General features: G+C 38.2%; 1 protein-coding gene across 1 annotated transcript; it reads right to left on the reverse strand.

Moving 5' to 3' along the window:
* Nucleotides 1–8,824: 8,824 nt before the first annotated feature.
* Nucleotides 8,825–20,376, reverse strand: nodal.S (nodal growth differentiation factor S homeolog). The gene is made up of 3 exons (XM_018227572.2): nucleotides 19,698–20,376; nucleotides 12,506–13,281; nucleotides 8,825–9,530 (listed from the first exon to the last, which is right to left on the reverse strand). Exons 1-3 carry the CDS (start codon nucleotides 19,975–19,977, stop codon nucleotides 9,378–9,380), a joined length of 1,209 nt encoding a protein of 402 aa, XP_018083061.1. The 5' UTR covers nucleotides 19,978–20,376; the 3' UTR covers nucleotides 8,825–9,377.
* Between the last annotated feature and the right edge of the window lie 3,706 nt (nucleotides 20,377–24,082).

The following is a 24,082-nucleotide window of genomic DNA, read 5'->3' on the forward strand; positions in this document are numbered from 1 at the left end:
AACTGAAAAATCCTGGTGTGCACCTTAATAAATATATATATATATATATATATATATATATATATATATATATATATATATATATATATATATATATATATATATATATATATATATATATATATATATCCACACACCATAACTTGCAAGTGCACAAGACAGTGGGCCAAGGGCACCTAGTAAGTACTTTCTAATACCCGCCCTTATCAATTAAATTTCTTCAACTTCTTCTTTGAACAGTAATATTTACTCTGGTGAATGGAACACTATCACATGAATAGGGGGTAAATACAAATCAGGCCTCTGTTTTACCCCTTACTTTCTTTTAAAGAAGTAGAATGTACAATCATGCTATATTTGGTTAGTGAATATAGTTTGAGTGCTTTAAGAAATAGCTTTTTTTTGTTTTATCTTGTAAAGGTATTTTGAGAATATGTGAATAGGCACTGCAGAAGCAGTTTAAGGACATACTTTTATAATCTACTACTTGGAGTGTGTTCCTCGGCACTTAAGAAATGCACATGATTGGGAGTATTCACTCCTTTAGTTTGGGAAGGGCTGCTCTCCAAGCATGTCCTGTACCATTCATTTCATGTTGGCTACCACTCAGTCATCAGCAGTTTGATTTTTAGATAAGTTGCATTAAAATTAAAAAGCTGTTGGGGGGGGTTTGTGACGATTCTCTTAAAGTCTGGCCTTGCTTCTACCTCTGCACAAATGTACTTTTCTTTTAATGAGAGTATTATTTTACTCAAGGAATTCATCCAGTTGAAACGATAATTTCTTACCTGCTAAATTCTTTACTCCATAAAAGAATTGGGGGCATGCCGACTGTGCACACTGGGTATGAAATATAGAAAAAACTTGTGTATCTGTGCCATTAGGCCAAAAGCAGATGACCAGTAACAACTCATCACATTTGTCTGATCGACCCTTCATTTCGGACACAGTACCGGTATTTTATTTTTGTATGGTTGATCTGAGTGTATAGCTGCAATATTTCTCCAGATGTTCGCTTTTACAAACCCTGTGTCTAAAACACTGCATGGGTAACTTATCCTGTGCCCCCGGCCTGTCACCAATCATATTTGAGTGACTTGTTCTCGTGGGCATTGGTCTAGTTGTGTTTTTTGGGTTTTTTTTTACTTTAAATGTTATCAAATTTGCCTAGCAGCCAAAAGAATTCACTCTGGATGACTATGGTTTTGCACTAGGCTTACAGTTTGGTCTGAAAGAGTATTTTTTTTTTTTAATTGGCAAACCAATTGAAATAGGAATTTTCCATTGCACTGCAATAATAAACATCTTTGTGCAGATATTATCAAGTATCCAATTCTGATGTAGGATTTTTCTGCATTTGCAGAAGGAATACCTGTAGGGGTCAGCAATTCAGCATTGTAACATTAAGTAAATGCAACCAAGAGGGAGATGGAAGTGTTTTCTTTCCTTAAGGCATTCTGTAATATTGACCGCAGATAATCAAAGACGTGTCATGTGTTTTTATATATTGTGGCAAGGCAAATTCTCAAGAATAATAACGCTGTTTAACAAGGAAACAGCTGCTTCTGCACAAATGTGCTTGTTATCCAAGACCGTTGTGAATAAAGGGCAAACAAAAGACTGCAAACGTGTTGGCTTTATGTTTGTTAGTGCCCTGGGCTATATGATCTAATTAAAAGCATCTGCCATATTAGTGACCCTTTGGTGGTGTGCAAGTTTGTGCATCTGTGGCCACCAGCATGGACTATGGCTAACCAAAGGCAGGAAGATAGAAGAGTCTTGGGCATATTTGTGGGTAAGGATACGACAGCCCGATACATTGACAAACCAACTAATATAATTTTTGTTTGTTTCCCCCCCCCCCCCATGGCTTAGGAAGCCCTTTAGGTAACCATTTATTTATCATGCAACAAAAAGAAACGTTTGGGGCAACTTGGCATTGTAGATAATTTTACACCTGACTTTGTAGCTATATTGAGCCCAGGCAAAATGTAGCTGAAATTGCATTGTGCGAACTTTGAGATCCGTTCATGAATAACAGCTCTGGAAAAAACTTTTTTCCAAGTACACTAGTTTTGTATCCATTCTGTAAACCCTCAATAGACTTGCATTAAAACGTGGTGCTCATCTTTTTTTCAGGGATGTAACACTTGCGAGGGTTTTATAAGTTATCACTGCCGATCCACAGGAAGAAATTGCGTTGCAAAATTCTGTGCCAGATGTGACAAACAAAGCTAATAACTGTTTTATAATGTTAAAGGGGACCTGTCACCCAAAAAAATTATTCAAAATCCTATTTTATCACAATAGTCAAGCAAAATTAACTTTAATTACACTGTATAAATTAATTGAATCTTGTTTCCTTCCATTTGGGAATTCAAAATGATAGCAAGCAGGCAGGAGCCATTTTGTGGGCACTGTTTTTAAGGAAAGCCTTGCATCATCTCAGAATCTTGTTTGTGCACCAAAATGGGGGGGCCTGATGTCCATCCCCATGCCCTGGCTACATAATTAAATGGTGAAGAGAATGGGGGAATGTGGAGAGAGCAGTGACATCTAGGAATTGCTGAATGGAAAGTGAAAGTAATTGGCTGCCCCGCCTCTATGCCCAGGGCATAGAGGAGGGGCAGACAATATTTGATTGACAGCTGAGATGTTTAAATGAGCTTACAACAGCTATGAATGCTTTAATAAAAAATTGAAATTGGATTTCATGTTTAATTTGAAAAGGACTTTTATTATACAGATTTTTGTGTCTGGGTGACAGGTCCACTTTAAATGCTGAAATTCCCAGAAATCTACAGTTTTACTTTTTTTTTTCTAAGGTTTTGCATTATTAACAATAGAACATTGCCATAGGTATCTTTAGATTCTTTTGTCCCCAGTAGAGAGGGGATGAAATTGGTATACCCCAGAATGACATGTTATAGAGGATCAGAAGTAGAGTAGGAGTCGTACTATGAAGTGTAGTGTGAGCAAAATAAAAGAACTGGTTATGTATAATCACAACTTTCAATGTTTTGGGAAGATTTGCAGTAAAATGAAATGCTCATGTATTGGTTACTGTGGCATTGACCCCCATATCGCCCCCCTTTGGCACAGTATTTATGTGGACCAATGATATAATCAGCAGTGTTAGAGTAAACCATTTTACACGGTCTAGAACAAATCACCTAGTACAATCAAGCTCCTTGAATGGTATCCAAGTTGTTCCAGACTCTGTTGAAGAAGTCCACTGTGTTATTTTAAAGTGCTGCTAGATATTCCATTCTTCTAATGAAGACGACTCTCTCCAGAACACTTTTCCACTTCCCCGCAATGGCACATCTAGTTGCGATAAGAAGAGCATTTGTTTGCTTTCAGGTTGGGTTTCTGAGCTTGGGAATTTTCTTTCCCAGTATAAATGTCAATAATGCAATCAACTTGTTCCTTTGAGAAGTAATGGGAATATGTGCACCACCCACTGTGGGGAAAACACTAAGTCCTAGAATTCATCACTTCTGAAAGGGACGAGGGAGGGGTTGCATTACACTGCGTTATTGCAAGGACCAGTTCCCACCTGCTTAGGCTCAACTATCAAGTTTATCATCGTTTACTTTCAATTTCTGTAAGTTCTGATGGTGTGTAGGCAACATGTCTGCATTACTTCTGCAGAAGCTTGTGTCAAAAAGGATTTTTTTTTTTACCTCTGCTTTTGTTTTTAATCTATTTTAATCTGTACAAATTTTTTGAGCAGTTGTGAAAAGTTTGAATATGATGGTGGCCATCTTCAAGTTACTTGCTTTATATTACCATACAGTGGTACCCTTTATATCTTTTTGTTGGCATTGTCCATTATCTACATAGCCAAACACAGAGTTTACTGTTGAAATTTCATATAGATTTTTTTTTTTTAATATTTTGATCTGAAAAATAATGCAGTGCAGTAACTGTGCTTTCAAAATATAGTGTCAGTTGCCTTAATCTGGAGACAAAGCACAAGCAGTCGGTGCTTATCTAGATCCAGAACTCCTTAAAGTGGGGTTCTGCCGATAAGAACTCGTCTTGTCCTAGGGTGTTTCCTCTCACAGTACCCCAAGCTGTTTTTGAGTTGATGTAACTCAATCACTTCTATTGTCTGTTCTTAAAATACATTTCCAAGTGCATGCCATTCTACATTAGGCTCCCTGGTTTCCTGTTGATGTCAAGGTATTGTCCAGTTCTTTCAACCAGGAAACCGTTTTACATTGCAGGTTATGTATAGGCTACCATAGGGAAGTCATTGGAAAATAACAGATTCTGGAGCCTCTTTTAATCAGGTGTAATATTTCCAGGGGTGGCACACACATTGCTGATTAAGTGCTTCCTGGCGAGGATGGTGGAGAGCCACAACCATTGCAATTTTAGGAAATGTTCTTGGATGTGGGTTTTAATGCTGAATTATTGATTTAATTCCTGCTGAAGATTTACTATTCGATCGCCAGCTTAAAAGTTACAGAACTTTGCACCCTTACGTTTTCTCCAGGCATTAGTACCTGGCCATGTATTTGTTGGGAGTGTTCCAAGAGCAACCTTTACTTTTACTAATGAACAACTCACAATGGGCATAACCAATGTATTCAATTTCAACATTAACCTCCCCTTTTAGCTTTTATAATTATTAGTGCTCTTTTCTGCATCAGGTCCTGTGTTCGGAATTTCTTCTTGGTTTCCCTGAAGCTATATTTACCATTTTCTTATGTCAGAAAGATGACTTGCCCTCGTTCTTGTATGAATATAACCCAGTAATGTAAAATTGCTCAGGGTGCTTTTCTAAGTGATTTAGCAATTTATTTCAGTTTTAGAGCGGTTTTTTTTTTTAAGATTTTAAAACCTGCCACTATAATGGCGTTTATAGCAGGCCACCTACTGGTCAGTTCCTGTAACTGTACAGTCAAAGAGATGCTTTCAGAAGGAAAAAACTTGGTTTTCTGATATTGGAAGACTTCTGATCTCTTTGCTGAATAGAGCAACATCAGACCAGTTATCTGTTTTCCTTCTGAAGATATATCTGTACAGTTACATCAACAGACCGGCGCTGAATGGTTACAAAATACAAAAATCCAAATTTCAAAAAAAAAAAATTCACTCCCAACACAGACCTGGCGGCACTTTGGTTTAAAAAGTCAATAATTAATTGCAACTGTCTGTAGGACAACTAAGCCTTAATCATAAGAGAATTATTCCCAAAACGTGACAGGATTGGTTGTCCTACAGTTTGTTGTAATAAATTATTGACCTTTTAAACCAGAGTGCTGCCTGGTCTGTGTTTGAGTGGAACGTGATTACAGTAGGTACATTGGAGTCTGAGCACCCAGGAAGCCCATACTTAGTTACATGGATTTTTCTGGGACAGGGGAAGTCATCTATTAGCAAAGGTTTATTTTTATTTATTTTTTTGTACTTCCCTCTTAGTTCCGGATCTTTACTTGGTGTTCTGCAAAGCTTCACCATTAGGTTATTGTTACCAATGAGAAAAAGCAGACCGTGTAGAAGTAATGGTTCACCTATTTCCTTTCTAATATCCCACAATGTATTGTGAAAAGTAAATTGTACAAATGAAGAACAGCTTCAGATAAAGGACTTTTTTTTTTTTTTGTGCACCTAATGCTGCAACTCAACTCTACCTACATTCACCCAAATGAATAGAATATCGGGCTGGCTTACAGGGGCATCCAGATCACTGGTTTTACCACTCGCCACTTAGGTCCTTTAGTGCACAATGGGCATGGATAAAGCGCATGTTCAATAAATGCTCATCAACATAAATAATTTAGAGTGTTGTGCAGGTAGGCAAACTTGTCTTTGTAAGATCTATACATCCATATTCATTCTGTGCCCACTGAACTAAATTTGGGGTATAAACTATGTTGCAGCTGCTTTTATGTAGCCCCTTACAATAATACGTTTTTCTGAAATGGTTTGTACAAAGTTATCCTCCTTCAGCGCCACAATATGGAGTGCAGCTTTACCTGCGACTAAACCGGATATGACCTGGGACTCGTGTGGCTCCTTCAGATTGCCTTTGGCCATGGAAAACTCAACATCCAAAACTCAACATTCTGCCCCCCCCCATCCAAACCAATGTTTGGGTTGAGCTTTCTTGCCAGTGATTGCTGTTCAATCAATTTAAAAAATGAATAAATAAAAACCTGTAGAAAATCATCTTGCCTGTGTTTGATTGCCATGTTGTGTGTGTGGGGGTACATCAATGGGGAAAGTGGTAAAGAAAGAGAGAGAATTTGTAGCAATGCACCATATATATATATATATATATATGTATACACACGCACATACACAACAAAGAGAAATAATGAGCACTCAGTCTAAAGCTCCCCATAGACGCGACGATTCTTCTTGCGCAACGACCGATTTTAGGGAAGTCCAACCAATCCTTCGAAATTATCATGCGGTTAGTGGGATTTGAACGATCGTACATTTTACGATTTTTCGGCCGACATTTGTCAGGAAATTGATCAGCCAGGTCAAAAGATCTTTGTCGGTCCCAGTGCAATCTATCTATGTTTGCAGGGCCAAGCAGGCAGCTCCCCTTTGTTTTCCTGGCAAATTGGTCTTTTTAGTTGATGGACAATTCGTACGATCGTTCCTATGAGGATCGGATCTTTTAAAAATCTCAACATCTATGGCCAGCTTAACTCAAGTTGTAGAGTAGACCAGCTGCTATTGTTTTTCCAGTGCTCAGACTAAAATACACTCCAGTTGATCAGCTGCTACAAACCATATACAGTCATTATTTGCACATACAAATGAGGGAAAGACTTGCAGGGCTCAGATTCAGCTTCCGTAAATCCTTTTAAATACATTTTACAAAAATGTAGGTATTTTTACCACATTTTGTCCAAAATATGTGAACTCACGTGTTAAGTCAGGGCCCATCATTTAATGAGATTTATACACATGAATATCATGTAAATTGCATTTTTATAAACAGTGCTCAATGATGTAATTTCTGTCACCTGACTCACTGAAACTTGTGTTTTATAATAAACTGCCCCTTGTAAAATATGAGGATATTAGAAGTCACCTCAGAGTTCGATGACCTGTATAAAAACTGCTTTCGGCCTTGTGTGTTTATATGGTCAAGGAACTCCTTGGTAACATGATATCCTGATATTTTTTACAAGAGGGGTACTTTTTTTTTCAAAATATATATATATATATATATATATATATATATATATATATATATATATATAAAAACATACATGAAGAAGAATGCTGAAGCACACCAGTATTTTTCAAATTGAAGCTTGCTTAATGGATTGACGTTTCAGTCCAGCAGGGACCTTTATCAAGATAAGAAAAACATTTTAGTGCACGTGCTTTATAGACTTGCCCACTAGTGAACCATCACCAAACCACGCCCATAATTCAGGTGTGTAATTTTAACCCGTGATGGACCATATGTCCAGCAGACTTTAATCAGAGGCGGGGCCATGAGGTAGAGTTGCTGAAAATGGTTGAACATCTTGATGCTTTGAACTCCCCAGTAAAATTTACAGTTATACACACTATGCAATACATTCAATTTTGAGATATTCAGGCAGAACACTGGCCTAGGTTATAAGTTATACCGTAAGCCCACAGACGGACACACACTTTTATTTTCCACCCACCTAGTTCCAAGAAAGCTGTCCCTTATTCACAGTTTCTGCGCATTATACGAGGGAAGGTATTGGATGACTATATAAAGATGGAAGACACACTTGCCTTCACTTATGCCCCTGAAGAAGCCAAGGAATTGGCGAAATGCCTAGGGCAGGAGGCAAAGGTGGATGGGGGGGACTAGCTCACACTCGCTCCCCAAGTAGATAGGCTGAATTTTGGAGGGGAACGGACTGAAAGTGAGGGGGTGTGTGGTATATTTTCTAACAGTTACACTAAGGGGCAGATTTATCAAAGGTCAAGGTGAATTTGCGAATGAAAAAAATTCGAATTTCGAGCTATTATTTGTGTTCTTCGACTAGGGAATAGTCCAAATTCGATTCGAATTTGAAAAAAATTAGAAAATCAAAATTTATTGTGTCTCTTTAAAATTTCAACTTCGACCATTTGCCAACTAAAACCTGCCGAATTGCTGTTTTAGCCTATGGGGGACCTCCTAGAACCTATTTGGAGTCAATTGGTGGACTTTTTTTGAAAAATCGAAGGTTTTTTTTGGAAAAAGTTTAAATCGAATTCGATCGAATGCAAATTCGGCCAAATACGGACCTATTTGATCCAACACGGACCTATTAGACCAAAAAAAAACTTTGACTTTATTTCGGTTGGTCTTTTTGAAATTCAACGTTTTTTCAATTCGAAATTCGACCCTTGATAAATATGCCTCCTGTTTACTCCACCGATCCACCAGATGCCTGAGGCATTTTAATTATATGTATTTTAGGGACAGGGCCCCACACTGCTTCCTTGAATAAGGAGGAGTGCTTTGTATGTTTGTTGTTGGCGATGTGTTTATTTACACACTTTTTAAAAAACCATAATTAAAAGTTACGTTTTAAATATTTAAGTACTTTTTCTTGATCTGAACTGGTTAGCTGGAAGGCCATGGAGATTGCATGACCTTTATGCAATAAATCCAATTTATCTTCAGTTGTGGTATTAATAGAATGCACATATTACCACTATATTATTATATTATAATCCTGTATAGTGATTGTGGACAGATAGTCTGCTCTTAGCTTGAAAGAAAGCTTATATCTAATTTGTTTTAGTTAATTGTAGGGAATCCACCAGTGTTTTATCATTTCTACTGGAAGATGAAGATGACCTATGATAACCATAAACAACCCATTATTGCATGCAATGGAAATTTAAAGCAGTCAAACTGGCCAAAGATTTTTTTTTTAATTTATCTTTTAACATTAAGTCAAATAAGTACAAAATTAAATTATGTTTTCTCTTTCATATTTACATTAGTGCACAATATGGTTTTCTGGGTAGTCCGCATAGCACAGAGTACATTTTCCAACATGGGAAAAGTTGGGGTTCATCTGCCAATCATTTATGGAGCTAAGTTTCCTAAGATGTGATTGGTTCCAACGTAACTTTTATGATGTTTGCACTCAGGGCATTCCGTGCGTTGCTGGCAGTAAACTGACATCATTTTACATAAAGTTGCCATCACAATATAGAAGTGTAATATAAGTGAAATGGTGCTGTCAACTTCTGTGATAGTTATCTACTGGCCTCCAGAATAACAACGATGCTGGTAAAGTATGAAGCTTGTAGAACCAAGCATGCCAGAAGGAAGAATTCCTCTATGTATTTTGTTCAGTGTTAGGGGTTTGACCTCCATTAATCCAACATGGAGATAACTGCCAATGACTTTTGTATCTTCACTGGCAGCCACACTCTTCCACAATCATTCCTTCGTGATTCTGAAATGCAATATCGTCATGATCATAGTATACCATACTGAGAGACCTCATCCTGATTGGGACACAGCAAACGCTCGGAGCCTTTCCTTTCACATAGTAGTTCAGCAAACTCTAAAATGAGAAACAAGAAAAGTATGTTAACTGTAAACTATACGCAACATGCAACCAATGTAAACCCAAATCAATATGACCATGAAAACAAACAAACATGCACAGAGGTAAAAGGGATATTTAACTCATGGAAGCCATTTTAAAGTTATATGTAAATGTAACTGTTATTCCTGTTACTATTTTCTCTTCTCTTTGACCAATGAAACCTTGTAGCAGGGTAAGTCCCTTATGCCCAGAGTAAGCCTGGGCAGTAGTAAAATGACTATACATGACCTTTAGCAGGTGGATTAGTCCCTAGCTAGGTAAAATAAAAATGGGGTATAGTAACAAGATGTGTAAGGCTAGGGCCAGACGAATGCAGACTCAGGGCGAGAATCAGCTCCCCCTGCTCTACCTGCACCCAGAAGCATTGATTTCGGTGCCAAAACATGACATTTTGCATTTCACGCCAAATCCGCATTGCCTTCAAAATACAAGGAGAGCAACAGGACAGTGGATCCTCCTCTAGATGAAAATTCACTGTTGTGCTGATCCTCTTGAGGAGAATCCACTGCCCTGAGATCAAGATATCTCTTTTTGAGGAGAACCCACTGCCCTGAGATCAAGCGATCTCCTCTTAGAGATCTCTTGAATCCACTGTCCTGAGATCAAGAGATCTCCTCTTGAGTATAATCCACTGCCCTGAGATCAAGAGATCCTATTTTAAGGAGAATCCACTGCCCTGCTGATCCTCTTGAGGAGAATCCACTGCCCTGAGATCAAGAGATCTCCTCTTGAGTATAATCCACTGCCCTGAAATCAAGAAATCCCCTTTTGAGGAGAATCCACTGCCCTGCTGTTCCCATTGGATTATCTATGTCTAAGAGAAATCCTGCTGTACAGGTATGGGACTTGTTATCCAGAATGCTCAGACCTGTGGTTATCTGGTTAAGGGGTCTTTCTGTAATTTTGGTCTCTATACCTCTACTAAAAAAATATTTAAACATTAATTAAATCCCATTAATTAAGAAGTGTTTTGCCTTCAATAGGGGTTAATTATATTTTAGTTGGGAAAAAGGAAATCGTTTTTATAAATGTGAATGATTTGATTAAATGGAGTCTATAGGAGATGACCTTCCTGCAATGGATTTCTAGATACAGGTATGGGACCTGTTATCCAGAATGCTCGGGACCTGGGGCTTTCCAGTTAATGGATCTTTACGTTATATGGATCTTCATTCCTTAGGCCTAATAGAAAAACCTGTAAACATTAAATAAACCCAATAGTCTGGTTTTGCTTCCAATAAGGATTAATTAGATCTTAGTTTGGATCAAGTACAAGGTACTGTTTTATTATTACAGAGAAAAGGGAAATCATTTTTAAAAATGTGGGTAAACGGATGGCCTTTCTATAATTCTGAGCTTTCTGGATAACAGTTTCCTGATAATGGATCCCATACCTGTACTTTTATCTTTCTCTTTTACTGTCAGCATCTACCTTGTATTTTATAAAACTGTCACATGTTTTTTTCACTCATTAAATGCGTATGGAACTATATTGTTCTGACTATTCTTCATTTTGCTAATTATGTAAATGTACAAGGAATATTTGTTATATTAGGGTAATTTACAGTCTATATTTGTTATATTGCAGTCACCTTATAGCAAGGAAGCCTTTGAGACCCCAGATGTTTGCATCCACAGTCTCCTTGACTCATTGTTATACTGTGGAATTTAATGTTCCGCCATTGAGTAAACCGAACAACAATTACACTGGTTTGGATCTTATGCTAATTGAACAGGACTTCCTGTTGTTTGTCGACCAGAGTGTCAATTTTGGGGTTTATCACACTTTCATTCACAGCGTGGAGCCTGGAAAGTGAGAAAGTCAAAGTTGCCACTTATAAGGTCATATTGACAGGTAACCGTAACAATACAGGGATAAAAATCTTTTAATAAAGGGACTGAACTAGGCACTAATACTTTATATAGGAAATGATGTAGCCACTGTTAAAAAATATAAGGATATTATAAGTTCTGTCATCATATAATTCACATGCCCATTGGCTGTGTGCTTTAACACAGACCTTTGTAAACCCAATGTGTCGTCTAATATCCTCATAGATATGGGGGGCAATATTTTTCATAATATCATTTTCAGTTAGGGGTGGCTAAAGTGATATTATTAAGCATAGATTATGGGGCAAATTCACTAAGATCCGAAGTTGCGCCAGCGACAGCTTCGCCGAACTTTGCCGCACTTCGCCGGGCGTAGTTTCGCCAGCGCTACCCAAATTCACTAAAATGCAAAAAAAACGCTTTAGTGAATTTGCCCCTATAAATGGTGACGCTAGTAAGCACCATTAATAAGGACGTGTTTTATATTTTATTTGTAGCTCTTGTGTATGTGGTTAAATTGAACTCTGTTTTCTTAATTTTGAATTTGTTGTTTTAGTGCTCCATATACTCTTTGGTAGTTAATCTATACCTCACCAGACAACCACACAAAATCAGATGTAGTGTTACCACATACTCGGGATTGGACAGGCCGGCTGGTGGACACTGAGAGAAAAACTTGGCGGCCCTGCTGGCCAGACAAGCTCCCTGATTGGCTGCCCACTCATGGATAAGCAGGATGTGACATAACGCTGACATGACGTACCAGGGGGGTGGGTGTCAGGAGGAGGGCCCTGTTGGTTGCAAGGATGGCCCTTGGTGTCAGGGCCCTAGTAGGCCCCCAATAGCCCAGTCTAATGCTGCCCATACTTTCCTTTGCTAGCATTCGTAAGTAATCTATAACATTTTGAACAAAACCTCAGTGTTATTTTGCTAACAGTGCAGTGCAGTAACCCATGGCAACCAACCATATTTTTTCTTGCAGCTGAACATAGCTAATCACTGCATGCATAGCAGCTATGCCTTTAAAGATGAATATATGAGACAACTACCAATATCAAATTATTATATGCTGTAATAAAAGTAAGAAATATAATTACCTGCATGTATGCGTGGTTATTTGGCTTCACGCTTTCATTAACTGGACTAGGGCATTCACCTTCACAACGATAGGCATTATACTTCACTGGGTGAATGATCCAAGAGTCCCATCCGATCTGCTTAAAATCTACAAAGAAGTCAACTCTCCTGCACAAAGTCCTTGAGCTGTCTGCAGATGGAACATGTTTCATACCCATAATGTGTTCCTTAAAGATGTGACTTCTTCTGTGCCTTCTAGAGTTCGCAATTGTTTGAATACCTGGCATTACTGCTAGATATTTGGAGTGTGCAGCATCTTGTAATAATGTGGCTGTCCCCGAAAGTTTCTCTTTCTTTGAAATGTTGGAGTAGACCATCATTAATATCCGTGGATCTTCAGTACTCCGTTGTTGATACCTACGTTCTGCACTCTTGGCTCTGTGCAATTTTTTAGGCTGCTTCATGTGACCTTCAGAATGATTTTTTCCTTTATCATTCCTCTCAAACCATTTGTGTATTATGTCAGTAGCCTCAAACGTCACCCAGCTATCCGAAGACCTTGGCCAAAGTGTACTTGTAAGTGAGCCAACATACAGATAGCTTTGGCAAAATCCACTAATGCTTTGGCATGTTGAGGACTGATGAAAAAAGTCTACTATCACCTCCATTCCAACCAAAATTGCATCTGAAAATGCTCTAAAGTCAAACCTGACTTCAGCAAATTGATGTTCTTCTTCTTGACTGAGGGATGAGAAGTCAAATAAAAGTGTCCATAAACTTCCTCCATGGTCATAACCTAAACAAGTCAAAGGCAAAAAAGTATGTTGTTAAAATGAACTACTAAATTTGCTTATGCATATAATAATACGCAATTCAGTTTATTAAATATAAGACCCACATTACACCATATTAGTGATGGGCGAATTTATTCGCCAGCAAATTTTTCGCGAAACTGCTGCAAATATGCTTCGGAAAGATTTGCTGAAACAAAAAAAGTTGCACACAAAAATTGTCGCGCGTAAAAAAAAATTGACTCCCATCGACTTTAATGCATTTGGACAAAAAAGCTGCACGTGTAAAAATTGTCACACGCCTAAAAATTGTTGTGCGTCAAAATTATTTTGATGCCCATTGATTTCCATGTGTTTTGCAAATTTTTCGGAGTTTTGCAAATTTTCACTCATCACTAAACCATATGCATACTGCCTTTCTTAATCTGGGCTATACCGCCTCTACACCCGAGCTAATTTCCAAATGATATAGCATGCATGGTACGTGTACACATCTGGCAGACAAACATGGGGGATCATTGCACCTCTACCTTTAGCTGACAAGTATGGAAGTATGTGTCACTTTTTGGAATTCTGTTTGATGCAGGTAGAAAAGCGCCTGTGAGGGGGCCCTAGTGATATAAAATCAGTATAAAATAAGTTAAAGAAACCATATAAATGTATTTGACAGCAGCCTGTATTTACAAGTTACTTCCCCTTACACTTGCACTGAGGATCTGACTTCCGAACAAAATTAGACTGGGAAATGATCCATTCCTTTACCTCCTACTGCTATATCAAGTACATCTTATTTGTAGTAGTGGTTAGGGGTACTGGATTTTTCTAATTTGATTTAGCCAGGGTGCAAATTTATGCTTCCAGGGGATGGATTGGCACTTCCTTTTTGTTGCCATGGTAAGGAATGACGAATACATTTTAACGACCTGTAACAAAGCAGCTACTCAGTAATCCTCGTAGAAGTGATAAAATGTCATGTCATCTGGAGTGCAGGATTTAAGATGACCATAGACGTACAGATATAATCGTACGAATTCTTGATCCGTACATTTTTCAGACCGTGTGTGAAGAGTCCCGTCATTTTTCGTGCCATGGCGATCGGTCGTTCAGACGATCGGACAGGTTACAAAATGTCTGTCAGCTACCGATATTATCTCTGCATGTATTGCCGATCTGACGGTTTTCAGTGGGAGCCTGTTACCAGCTTTTGTTGTTCGCTTGCTTTTGCTTTTTTTTGTACGATTGCTGTCAGGGCAGAACATCGTCTGATCTGTTCTTTTACTACTTCATTTAAACTGAAGGTTAGTGGCCAGGGTCGGACTGGGGGGTCCAGGGCCCACCGGGACTGCAGTCCAGAGCCCCCCTACTGTGAGGTGCGGCACCCCCTTGGTGTGCATGCACACACTGTGCCCCCCTCGATGCATATGCGCACAAGGCGCCCCATCGGCGCACATGTACACATGGCGCCCCAACGGCGCTCATGCACACATTGCGCTGCATGTTGCAAAAATCCTTTTTTTTTTTTTTTTTTTTTTAAAAATGAGCATCAGGAGAGGGGGTCGTATGTTACCGATACAGAAATGGTAACTAAAATCATAAAATTGTATAGTGTTATGTTTAACATGTGCCTTCTCCATTTGGAGATAGCAGAGCTGAGCTATGAAAGACTACCGAAAATTACTTTTAATTACTTTTAGGAGGTGGACAATTAATACATGTAGTCTAAAACATAAGTCCCTGATTTGATATGGATGTGACATGCCTTGCATGCTGGGTTTCTGGGCTCAATACCAATCAGAACACTATTTGCTAGTAGTTTTATGTTCACCTTGTGCTTCTGGGTTTTCTGCTTTCCTCTCACTCAAAAAACCTACAGAAAGGTTAATTGGCTCTTGTTTAAAGTGCACTTAATGAATGAATGTGACTGAGAGTTTAACAAATTAGGTGGGAGTTACAGAATAATTTAAAGGGGTTGTTTACCTTTAAAATAACTTTTAGTATGATGTAGAGAGTGATATTCGGAGACAATTTCAATTGGTTTTCATTTATTATTTAAGGTTTTTGAGTTATTTAGCTTTTTATTCAGCAGCTCTTCAATTTGCATTTTAAGCAATCTGCTAGCTAGGGTCCAAATTCCCCTAGCAACCCTGCATTGATTTGAATAAGAGACTGGAATATGAATAGGAGAGGCCGGAATAGAAAGATGAGTCAAACAAATTAGCAATAACATTTGTATCTTTACAGTGCATTTGTTTTTTTTTAGAAGGGGTCAGTGGCGCCCATTTGAAGGTGCAAAAAGTCAGAAGAAAAAAAAGCAAATAACTATAAAAAAATAAACAATGAAAACCTATTGAAAAGTTGCTTAGAATTGGCCAATTCTAAAAGTTACCTTAAAGGTAAACCACCCCTTTAAGTGAAAGTTACAAATCTATTTACTTATTTGCACATATTTATCCCTTCTCAACAATGACTTACGGCCATACCTTCATAGGAGCAATTTCCACAGTATACAAAATTCCCAAGTCTTTCTAGGCCCAGTCAGTTTGTGGCTCGAAACGTTACTGTATCTTTGGTCGTAGCCATGCAACAATAAAGGCTTTTTATCTATACAAAAAGGTGCTGTCCATCATCGAGATTTTTGTAGGCCCAGTCAGTTTTTAGACATGTCATGAGATAATGACAGAGATATTTAACAATTTTATTAGATGCTATCATCAATTCTTTTCTAATGTTATGTTGTACTAAGCATGTACAGTATACATTAAGTTAAATGAAGGTTGAAATTTGAACAGGGAATCAAGGCATCACAGTCTCAAAGGATTCATGGGATTTATCTTTTCTTATTCATGTAAGTGAAAGATTTTTTAAATTAAAACCCAGAACAGTGAAAGTGTGAAGCAGAAAAATAATGGAGACGGTTCTCATTTGGTGCAGATAATCTATGGCTAATCCAATCGCACCCATTCAGTAAGGGGTGTGCTGATGTGGATTGTAGAGTAGCCGAATTTCAATAATGTAGTCCGTCAGAAGTCTCCATTCAGTGTCTCTTGGAAGAGAACAATAGAAGGGAAGACTCCTGGTAGGCCAAAAGGGTTACAGAATCTCTGTAGTGCCAAACGCATTCAGACAAATCAAAGAAGAAGATGTGTATTAGGACCATATATTAAATTGTTCAAAAGTGTGTCTGGCCTGAAGATTTAACATGTGTAGGATAGGTCTCTGTAGGCATCAAAGTCAAAGGGGTTTATGGTATAAAACACCAATTACACAGCAGAATAAAGCCAGAAGCAACTCAACGAGCTATTGTAACCAATCTATTCGGTTTATGGTATAAAACACCAATTACACAGCAGAATAAAGCCAGAAGCAACTCAACGAGCTATTGTTACCAATCTATTCACTTCCAGTGCAGAACATATAATTATCAGTGTATCACTATAAGGGCAGAGACAGACAAAAAGATTCGGGGAGATTTAGTTGCCCGGTGACAAATCGCATCTTTTCGGGCGACTAATCTCCCCAAACGGCCTCCCCGCCGGCTAAAATCTAAATCGCCGGTGGGATGGCACTTGGAACGCTAGGTTTTCCAAAGTTAACTTGTGAGGCAACTTCGGGCGACTTCAGAAAATGAAGTGCTCCGAGTGCCACCCTGCCGGCGATTTCGATTCTAGCTGGGGGGGGGCAATTTGGGGAGATTAGTCGCCCCAAGAAGAGGCTATTTGTCGCCAGGCGACTAATCTCCCCGAATCTTCTCATCTGTCTCTGCCCTAATGCTTCTTAAAGTAACATGGAAATTAACTCATATATTAGCCCAGCAGCCAGCATGCAAGTATATACATGCGTTTACAGATAAAGTCGGAGGCGCTGCTGCAATCACACCTTACAAACATGACACTCCCATGCATGCATCACCATTATCACTCTGTGTCATTAGCACCAATTGCCATTAACACACTCAGCAGTTATCATACACTGTAATGAGCCAGCAGGGAAAGCAGCAGATATGATAAGTAGTCTATCTGTACTTGTAATCTCTCCCTGAGCATACACACCCATTCGTTCAGACTGCTGCCTTATTTTGTGTATATTCTCAAACCCACAAACACATAACAGAAGCATAAGCCCTATAATACAAACTAATACAGGGTTCAAATTGCAAGACTGTTATAAAGCCTATGTATAGGCTACATTAGGAACATACTGTATCCAGTTGTAAGGCAGAATTGTTGTTACTGTTTTTCTCCTTTATTGAAATTCTATATTGTTTCTTAATTAACAATAATGGTGAAAACTACCTTCCCTAGTGTCATATAATAATTATAATAAAGAACTTGTATGATGGGTATTTATTCAAGTAACGGTGCCGGAGTGTGTGTCTGACATGCACTGATCACAGCAAGCGTATGTGCGCAGTGGTTTGTATAGTTCATGAAGTTCTTGGGTTCCATCCCCGTTGCTTAAAGGAGAAATAAACCCTAAAAATGAATATGGAGAAAAATTCCATATTTTAGAACACCATATCTTATTACTTATTATTATGTCTTATTATCTTATTACACCAGCCTAAAGTTTCAGCTTGTCAATAGCAGCAATGATCCAGGACTTCAAACTTGTCCCAGGGGGTCACCATCTTGGAAAGTGTCTGTGGCACTCACATGCTCAGTGGGCTCTGAGAAGCTCAGCTTAGGGGTTGTCACAAATGATTAAGCAGAAAATGAAAATCAGCCTTATATAGTGACATTTCTATTCTATGTGTACTGTATATTGTGAGTGGGTCCCTAAGCTCAGTAAGTAACAGCAGCACAGAGAATGTGCAGTGAATCGGCAGAAACGAAGATGGGAAGCTACTGGGGCATCTTTGGAGACACAGATCTTTACTGCTAAAGGCCTGTGGTTGCCTTGGGCTGGTACAGAAGCCCAAGACATAATGTACAACTTTTCTAGCTACTTCTTTAGTTAAGCACAGAGGATATTTTCCCTTCAACTGGGAACATCTACCTTGATCTGCCATTTACAGATATTTATCTTTATAGCGTTCTAATACACTTCATATAGACTGTGTCTGCTTTGCACATCTTGATAGAAACCTTTGTAGCAAAGTGCCCAAAATAATTCTTGATACATTTTTCCATCACTGCATACATCGAACCTAGAAATACAGGTATATCCCATTAGTCCAGATTAATATTAGTATGATTGTTCACATGCAGTGAATAATCAAGATTCAAATATAAATTCCGGCTAGCACATACATCCAAGAGGTATGAATTGCTTATCTTTGTACAGATTCAGTTCTTCCTATAGGGTCATCCTTTCTCCAAATTGGCAGAAGAAATATATGTACATGCAATATTCTATATACTATGCTCTTTAAAGTTTGCCAAGAAAGATGGAAATACAGGTTTGGGATCCATTATACGGAAACCCGTTATCCAGAAAGCTCTGAATTACGGCAAGGTCGTCTATTGCAATTAAATAATCCGAATTTTTACAAACGATTTCCTTTTTCTTTGTAGTAATGAAACTGTACCTTGTACTTGATCCCAAATAAGATATAATTAATCTTTAGTGAAGGTAAAACCAGTCTATTGGGTTTATCTATTGTTTAACTGATTTTTTAGTAGACTTAAGGTATGAAGATCCAAATTACAGAATGATCTGTTATCCGGAAAAAACCCAAGTCCCAAACATTCGGGATAACAGGTCCCATACCTGTATATAATTTAATTTGCTAAAGACCGCTAAAAGAGCTTTTACAAATATATAAGTTCCCAAAGCATGTATAGGGGGGTTATGGTTGGATATATTTGGGATAGTCGCATTGGGATACTGGAACCCCAGAAGAGGATTCTGTAACATGAAGATGTTTATACACTGACACTTTCAATGTGGAGGGTTCAATGTCATGTTAAGCATACAGTATAGTATATTTGTATGATTTGCTTGAATTGTACAGATGAACTGTTGACAGGTAATATCGACCAATAATGATAATGTTAATTATAACAATTTGTGATATGACATTAAGAAATTGCATTTTTCTGAGACTGATCACTGACAGCCACTGAACACTGCAGTCCAGACATGCAAATGAAAACAACTTGTAGCTCCAATCGCTTTGGATGCGTAAATAGCTATGGGTTGTGCTGACATGTACAACTATCTTGGTTTTTTGTGCTATGCCTATTGCGTAGTTCACCCTTATTAACCTTACAAATACATCCTTCATGTCTATCTTGGCACCAAGTTGCATTTAGGTTACTGTAGACAGCAGTGACATTGGGCGTGACATATCTTTAGTTAATACTGGCTGTACCTCAAAAGAAAGCTAGAGATTGCTATCAGCAGTCTCTACTTCCTGTAGAGTTTTAAAGTATCACGTTATTTGCGAAAACACGTCAATAGGAATGTTAGAAAAGCTTACTTTTTACAGCTAGGCTTCTAATAATATCAGCTCGATGATTCAATGAAAGTGATGGAGCAGCCTCCATGCCATGGTTCAGTTCTGAATGGTGGAAGCTTTGGTAGAGGTTAAACATGTAGCTTGACAGAGGTAGAGCAGCCACGTCCTTGGAGCCCACTGTTCTGGTTCTGTTGACCTGATCCTGTGACTTGTTGGACATATGTTTAAGGTGGCTGTTGATTCCCAGGCTTTTTCCTCCTGGTACAAATAGAAGGATGAAGCAGGAGAAATATAGATGCATTGTGACTTTGTCTGCTCTGGCTTAAATGACAACAGAGGGTAAATTCAGCCTTATATTGACCTCCCACCCATGGTTCATGCATATTCACAAGTTAGTACAAAACAAACCTGCCTGAGCCTGTGGGGGGCACCGGAACATTAACACCTTTATCTGGGGTATTTCACTGGGCTAGTGATGGTGTCACCATGGAACAGGATGAACAGTGATGCACATATTCTGTGCACATTTCTTTTTATTTTCTCCCTGTCTCTCTCTTAATAGCTATCACACTGATGTGTTCCAATGCACAATAATAAGAAAAATGGTACATATCAGTTGTAATCAAAATCATTTACTATTGTAATTGTTTATAATTATAAATTGGCCACAAGTGGGATCACCTGACTATAGCTGAAAAGGGTGGGAGTTACAACATGGAGCTGGCCACTACTATAACGGGAAAGGTGTGCTCATCACTAATTTTTAAAAACATTAAGTGGGGGTGCAATGACAAATACAAGAGGTCCTCTGCACTCAACTCATTATCAATATATTAAGAACAATGAGATATTTTGTGCCATGAGCTACTAAAAAATGCCTTACCCTTTGACCAAAACAGGGATTGTTTGTCCACATATTGCAATATGCAAGCTGGTCAACTACATCAAAGTCATCCAAGGTATGGCCAGTCCTACACTCAACTTTCTGATTAATTAGGAATTCTATTGCTGCATTATACATTTTACACAGGATAAAACTTCACCGGCCCAGGGTTATTCCAGCGAGCACCACTGAGTGATTGCCTTCTACTTATTCTTACTTCTAGCTGGTGCTCATGCACAGTAGAGCGAAAAGCCGAACTTTAACGAAAAAGCCGTCAATTTCCTTCTACTGCACACACATCTGCCCTGGGAAATTTAAAGAAAGAATAAGCCAGAACAATTGATCCATGGTGCTCGCTGGAATAACCCCGGGCCGGTGCAGTTTTCTTCTGGCACATCGGCCCACGGTGTCAGTTAAGTAAATGTGATCACTTGGGGGCAACCCCAAGTAAAAATTACTTTCCTTCCCCTTTAAGCAGCGGTGCTTTGACCACAAAATCCATACAAACAAATACAAGAAGTCCTCTGCACTCAACCCATTATCAATATATTAAGGACATTGAGACGTTTTGTGCCTTGAGCTATTAAAAACTTATCCCTTAAGGCACAAAATGTCTCACTGTCCTTAATATATTGATAATATATATATATATATATATATATATATATATATATATATATATATATATATATATATATATATATATATATATATATATATATATATATATATATATATAGGATCTAGCATCCAGATTGCTTGGGACCTGGGGTTTTACATAATTTTCATCATACCTTAAGTCTGCTAGAAATCTTTAAAACATTAATTAGGGTTGTTTTGCCACCAGTATGGATTCATGCAACTTAGATCCCATCAAGTACAAAGTACTTTTTATTATTTCAGAGAAAAAGGAAATTATTTTTCAAATTAAAATTATTTGCTTTAAGTGGACTTTTTAGGAAATGGTGTTCATTTAATTCTGAGCTTTCGGCATAAAAGTTTTTTTGGATATGGGATCCCATACCTGGCTGTGTGTGTAAAATCTAGATAATACCATTATATTAATGCACGTACTGTAAGTGCCCCTGTATTGACATATTTTAACTAGACATAAAGAATTATAAATAAAATTGTGGAATGTGCCACGGTGTTATAGGTGTTCCCTTGTCCTACCTTAATGAAAACACCTTGGCCTTAGTGACACCTTGTGCAATGTATTATAAAACTGGTGATTGTGCCAATTTTCACACTCGTCCAATGTGTTTGACTGCCAGTGTTAGCGACTTACCGCCAGACAAATTGGGAGGGTGGAGGTGTAAACTACTGTTTTGGGAGTCACTAATCTTTACTGTTAATGATCATTACATTCATTTTAATTGTCATTGTTTTTATTTAGAGTTACATATTAGAAACAGGCAGAACTATAGAATTGTCAAGTCCGATTTGGTCCTAGAGACTTATTGCAATTGAATTAGTGTACTACATTTACAATGGGTCCAATGACTCAAGTCATTATTTTTAAAAGGCTTATTTCCATCTAGTGCAACTCTTTCCTTAACACATTTGGTTAACTACAAATGGAAGTTTCCAATAGATAATAGTAGAACTTAACCAGGTACATACACTGGGCGGGTAGGGGACCAAGCCCTAAGACCTTAGAAAAAAAAGTAGAAAGTCTATGCTTAATCTTGATGGGAGGTATTTGCACATTTTGTATCTAGTGTGGCACTTATTTTCAGGCTGCAGGGAAACAGTAAATCTAAATGAAAGTCAAACTGATAGCTTACAGCACTCAATACAATTAATGGCTGCTTTTCTGTTGTTCATTCATTCAAGCAAACTGCCTGAGCTACCAGAACAGCAGGAAGTGGAGAGGATCTATAGATCATTTGTATATGTAACATCAGGGGCGCTTCACTATTCGATATTGGCAGTCCCAAACTGGTTACCAGGGGCAGCAAAACTGCTGCTCCTGGCATTCTGCTCAGTGGCATAGATATTGGCCAGGATCAGCACGCCCACATGCACATTCTAAACACCACACAAAACTTAATTTTAATTAAGATCTCCATACATTAAGACTGCTAAGAATAATTTAAACATAAAATAATCCCAAGAGGATTGTTTTGCCACCAATATGGGTTTATGCAACTTAAGGTGACTGTACACTTTAAGATTCGCTTGTTTGGTGCGGTCACCCTCAATATTCATTTTATTCACAAAGCTGTCTAAATCTTTAAAAAGGGTATCTGCCAGCAGTCTTGCAGACATAATATTCAAGGCTAATGGGATCTTAAGCTCTACAGTTATTTAGTATAAGTATTGGAATATATAAAGGCTCATTTACATCCTTAAATGCAGTTGAATTCCCCCACTCCCTGCAGTGAGTTGTACATTAAACTTGTTTCCCTAAAGGTACTTGCATCAAAATGTGCTCTTTGCACTTTCATATAGTTGGGGTATGGAAAAAGATGCTACATTGTGGGGAGAAAAACATGGCGATTGCTCTCCAAATTGCACTTTGCTTACTGCACTTGTGGATGTAAATGAGCCCTATACTGTATCTAGTAGAATTAAGTCAAAGGCAATTGAAGTTGAACTGAAGGAGCCACGGATGAGTGATGAAACGTTTTCAAGAAAACTCTAAATGTCCAGTTGCCTTTGACATAATTCTACTAGATACTGTATATCATGCTCTGGCTAAATCAGAATCTTCAAAGACATGAGCCCTATTGTTTAGTATAGCTCGGTCTGTCTAATGCAGGGGTCCCCAACCTTTTTTTACCCGTGAGCCACATTCAAATGTAAAAAGAGTTGGAGAGCAACACAAGCATAAAATAGTCCCTTGGGGTGCCAAATAAGGGCGGTGATTGGCTCTTTGGTTGCCCCTATGTGGACTGGCAGCCTACAAGAGGCTCTACTTGGTACTATACTTGGTAATTATGCAATTAAAACTTGCTTCCAAGCCTGGAATTCAAAAATAAGCTTCTGCTTTGAGGACACTGGGAGCAACATCCAAGGGGTTGGAGAGCAACATGTTGCTCGCGAGCTACTGGTTGGGGATCACTGGTCTAATGTATATATATTTGGAGGCATTGAACATGATGGCCTTTGATCTTATTCAACCCAGATTAACTATTTGTGACTCCTCAGTTATAAAGATAGGTAGAACCTTCAAGAAAAACTGGAATTCTCGATTGACCCAAGGAAATAAGTATGAGAGATGTACTGTATATGAGCTTGTGTATATATGCATATACTGTACAATATACAGTAATATGAAAAAGTTTGAGAACTTTCATTGGCTATCATTGGCTGAGCAACTTCCTTTTTATATATAACATGCCTTATGGAAACAGTAGTATTTCAGCAGTGACATAAAGTTTATTTGATTAACAGAAAATATGCATCATAACAAAATTAGACAGGTGCATACATTTGGGCACCCCAAAGGTGATATTGCATCAACACTTAGTTAAGCCTCCTTTTGCAAATGTAACAGCCTCTAGACGCCTCCTATAGC

The sequence above is a fragment of the Xenopus laevis genome, chromosome 7S (assembly GCF_017654675.1).
Source record: "Xenopus laevis strain J_2021 chromosome 7S, Xenopus_laevis_v10.1, whole genome shotgun sequence".
Taxonomy (NCBI): domain Eukaryota; kingdom Metazoa; phylum Chordata; class Amphibia; order Anura; family Pipidae; genus Xenopus; species Xenopus laevis.

What these genes read in the sequence shown, in the direction of transcription:
- nodal.S (XM_018227572.2), bottom strand. Translation starts at nt 19,977, where the DNA reads ATGCATCTATATTTCTCCTGCTTCATCCTTCTATTTGTACCAGGAGGA. An exon ending in TAGAAGCCTAGCTGTAAAAA is followed by an intron (nt 13,282 to 19,697) that starts GTAAGCTTTTCT and finishes TGACTTGTTTAG; the next exon opens with GTTATGACCATGGAGGAAGT. An exon ending in ATAACCACGCATACATGCAG is followed by an intron (nt 9,531 to 12,505) that starts GTAATTATATTT and finishes TTCTCATTTTAG; the next exon opens with AGTTTGCTGAACTACTATGT.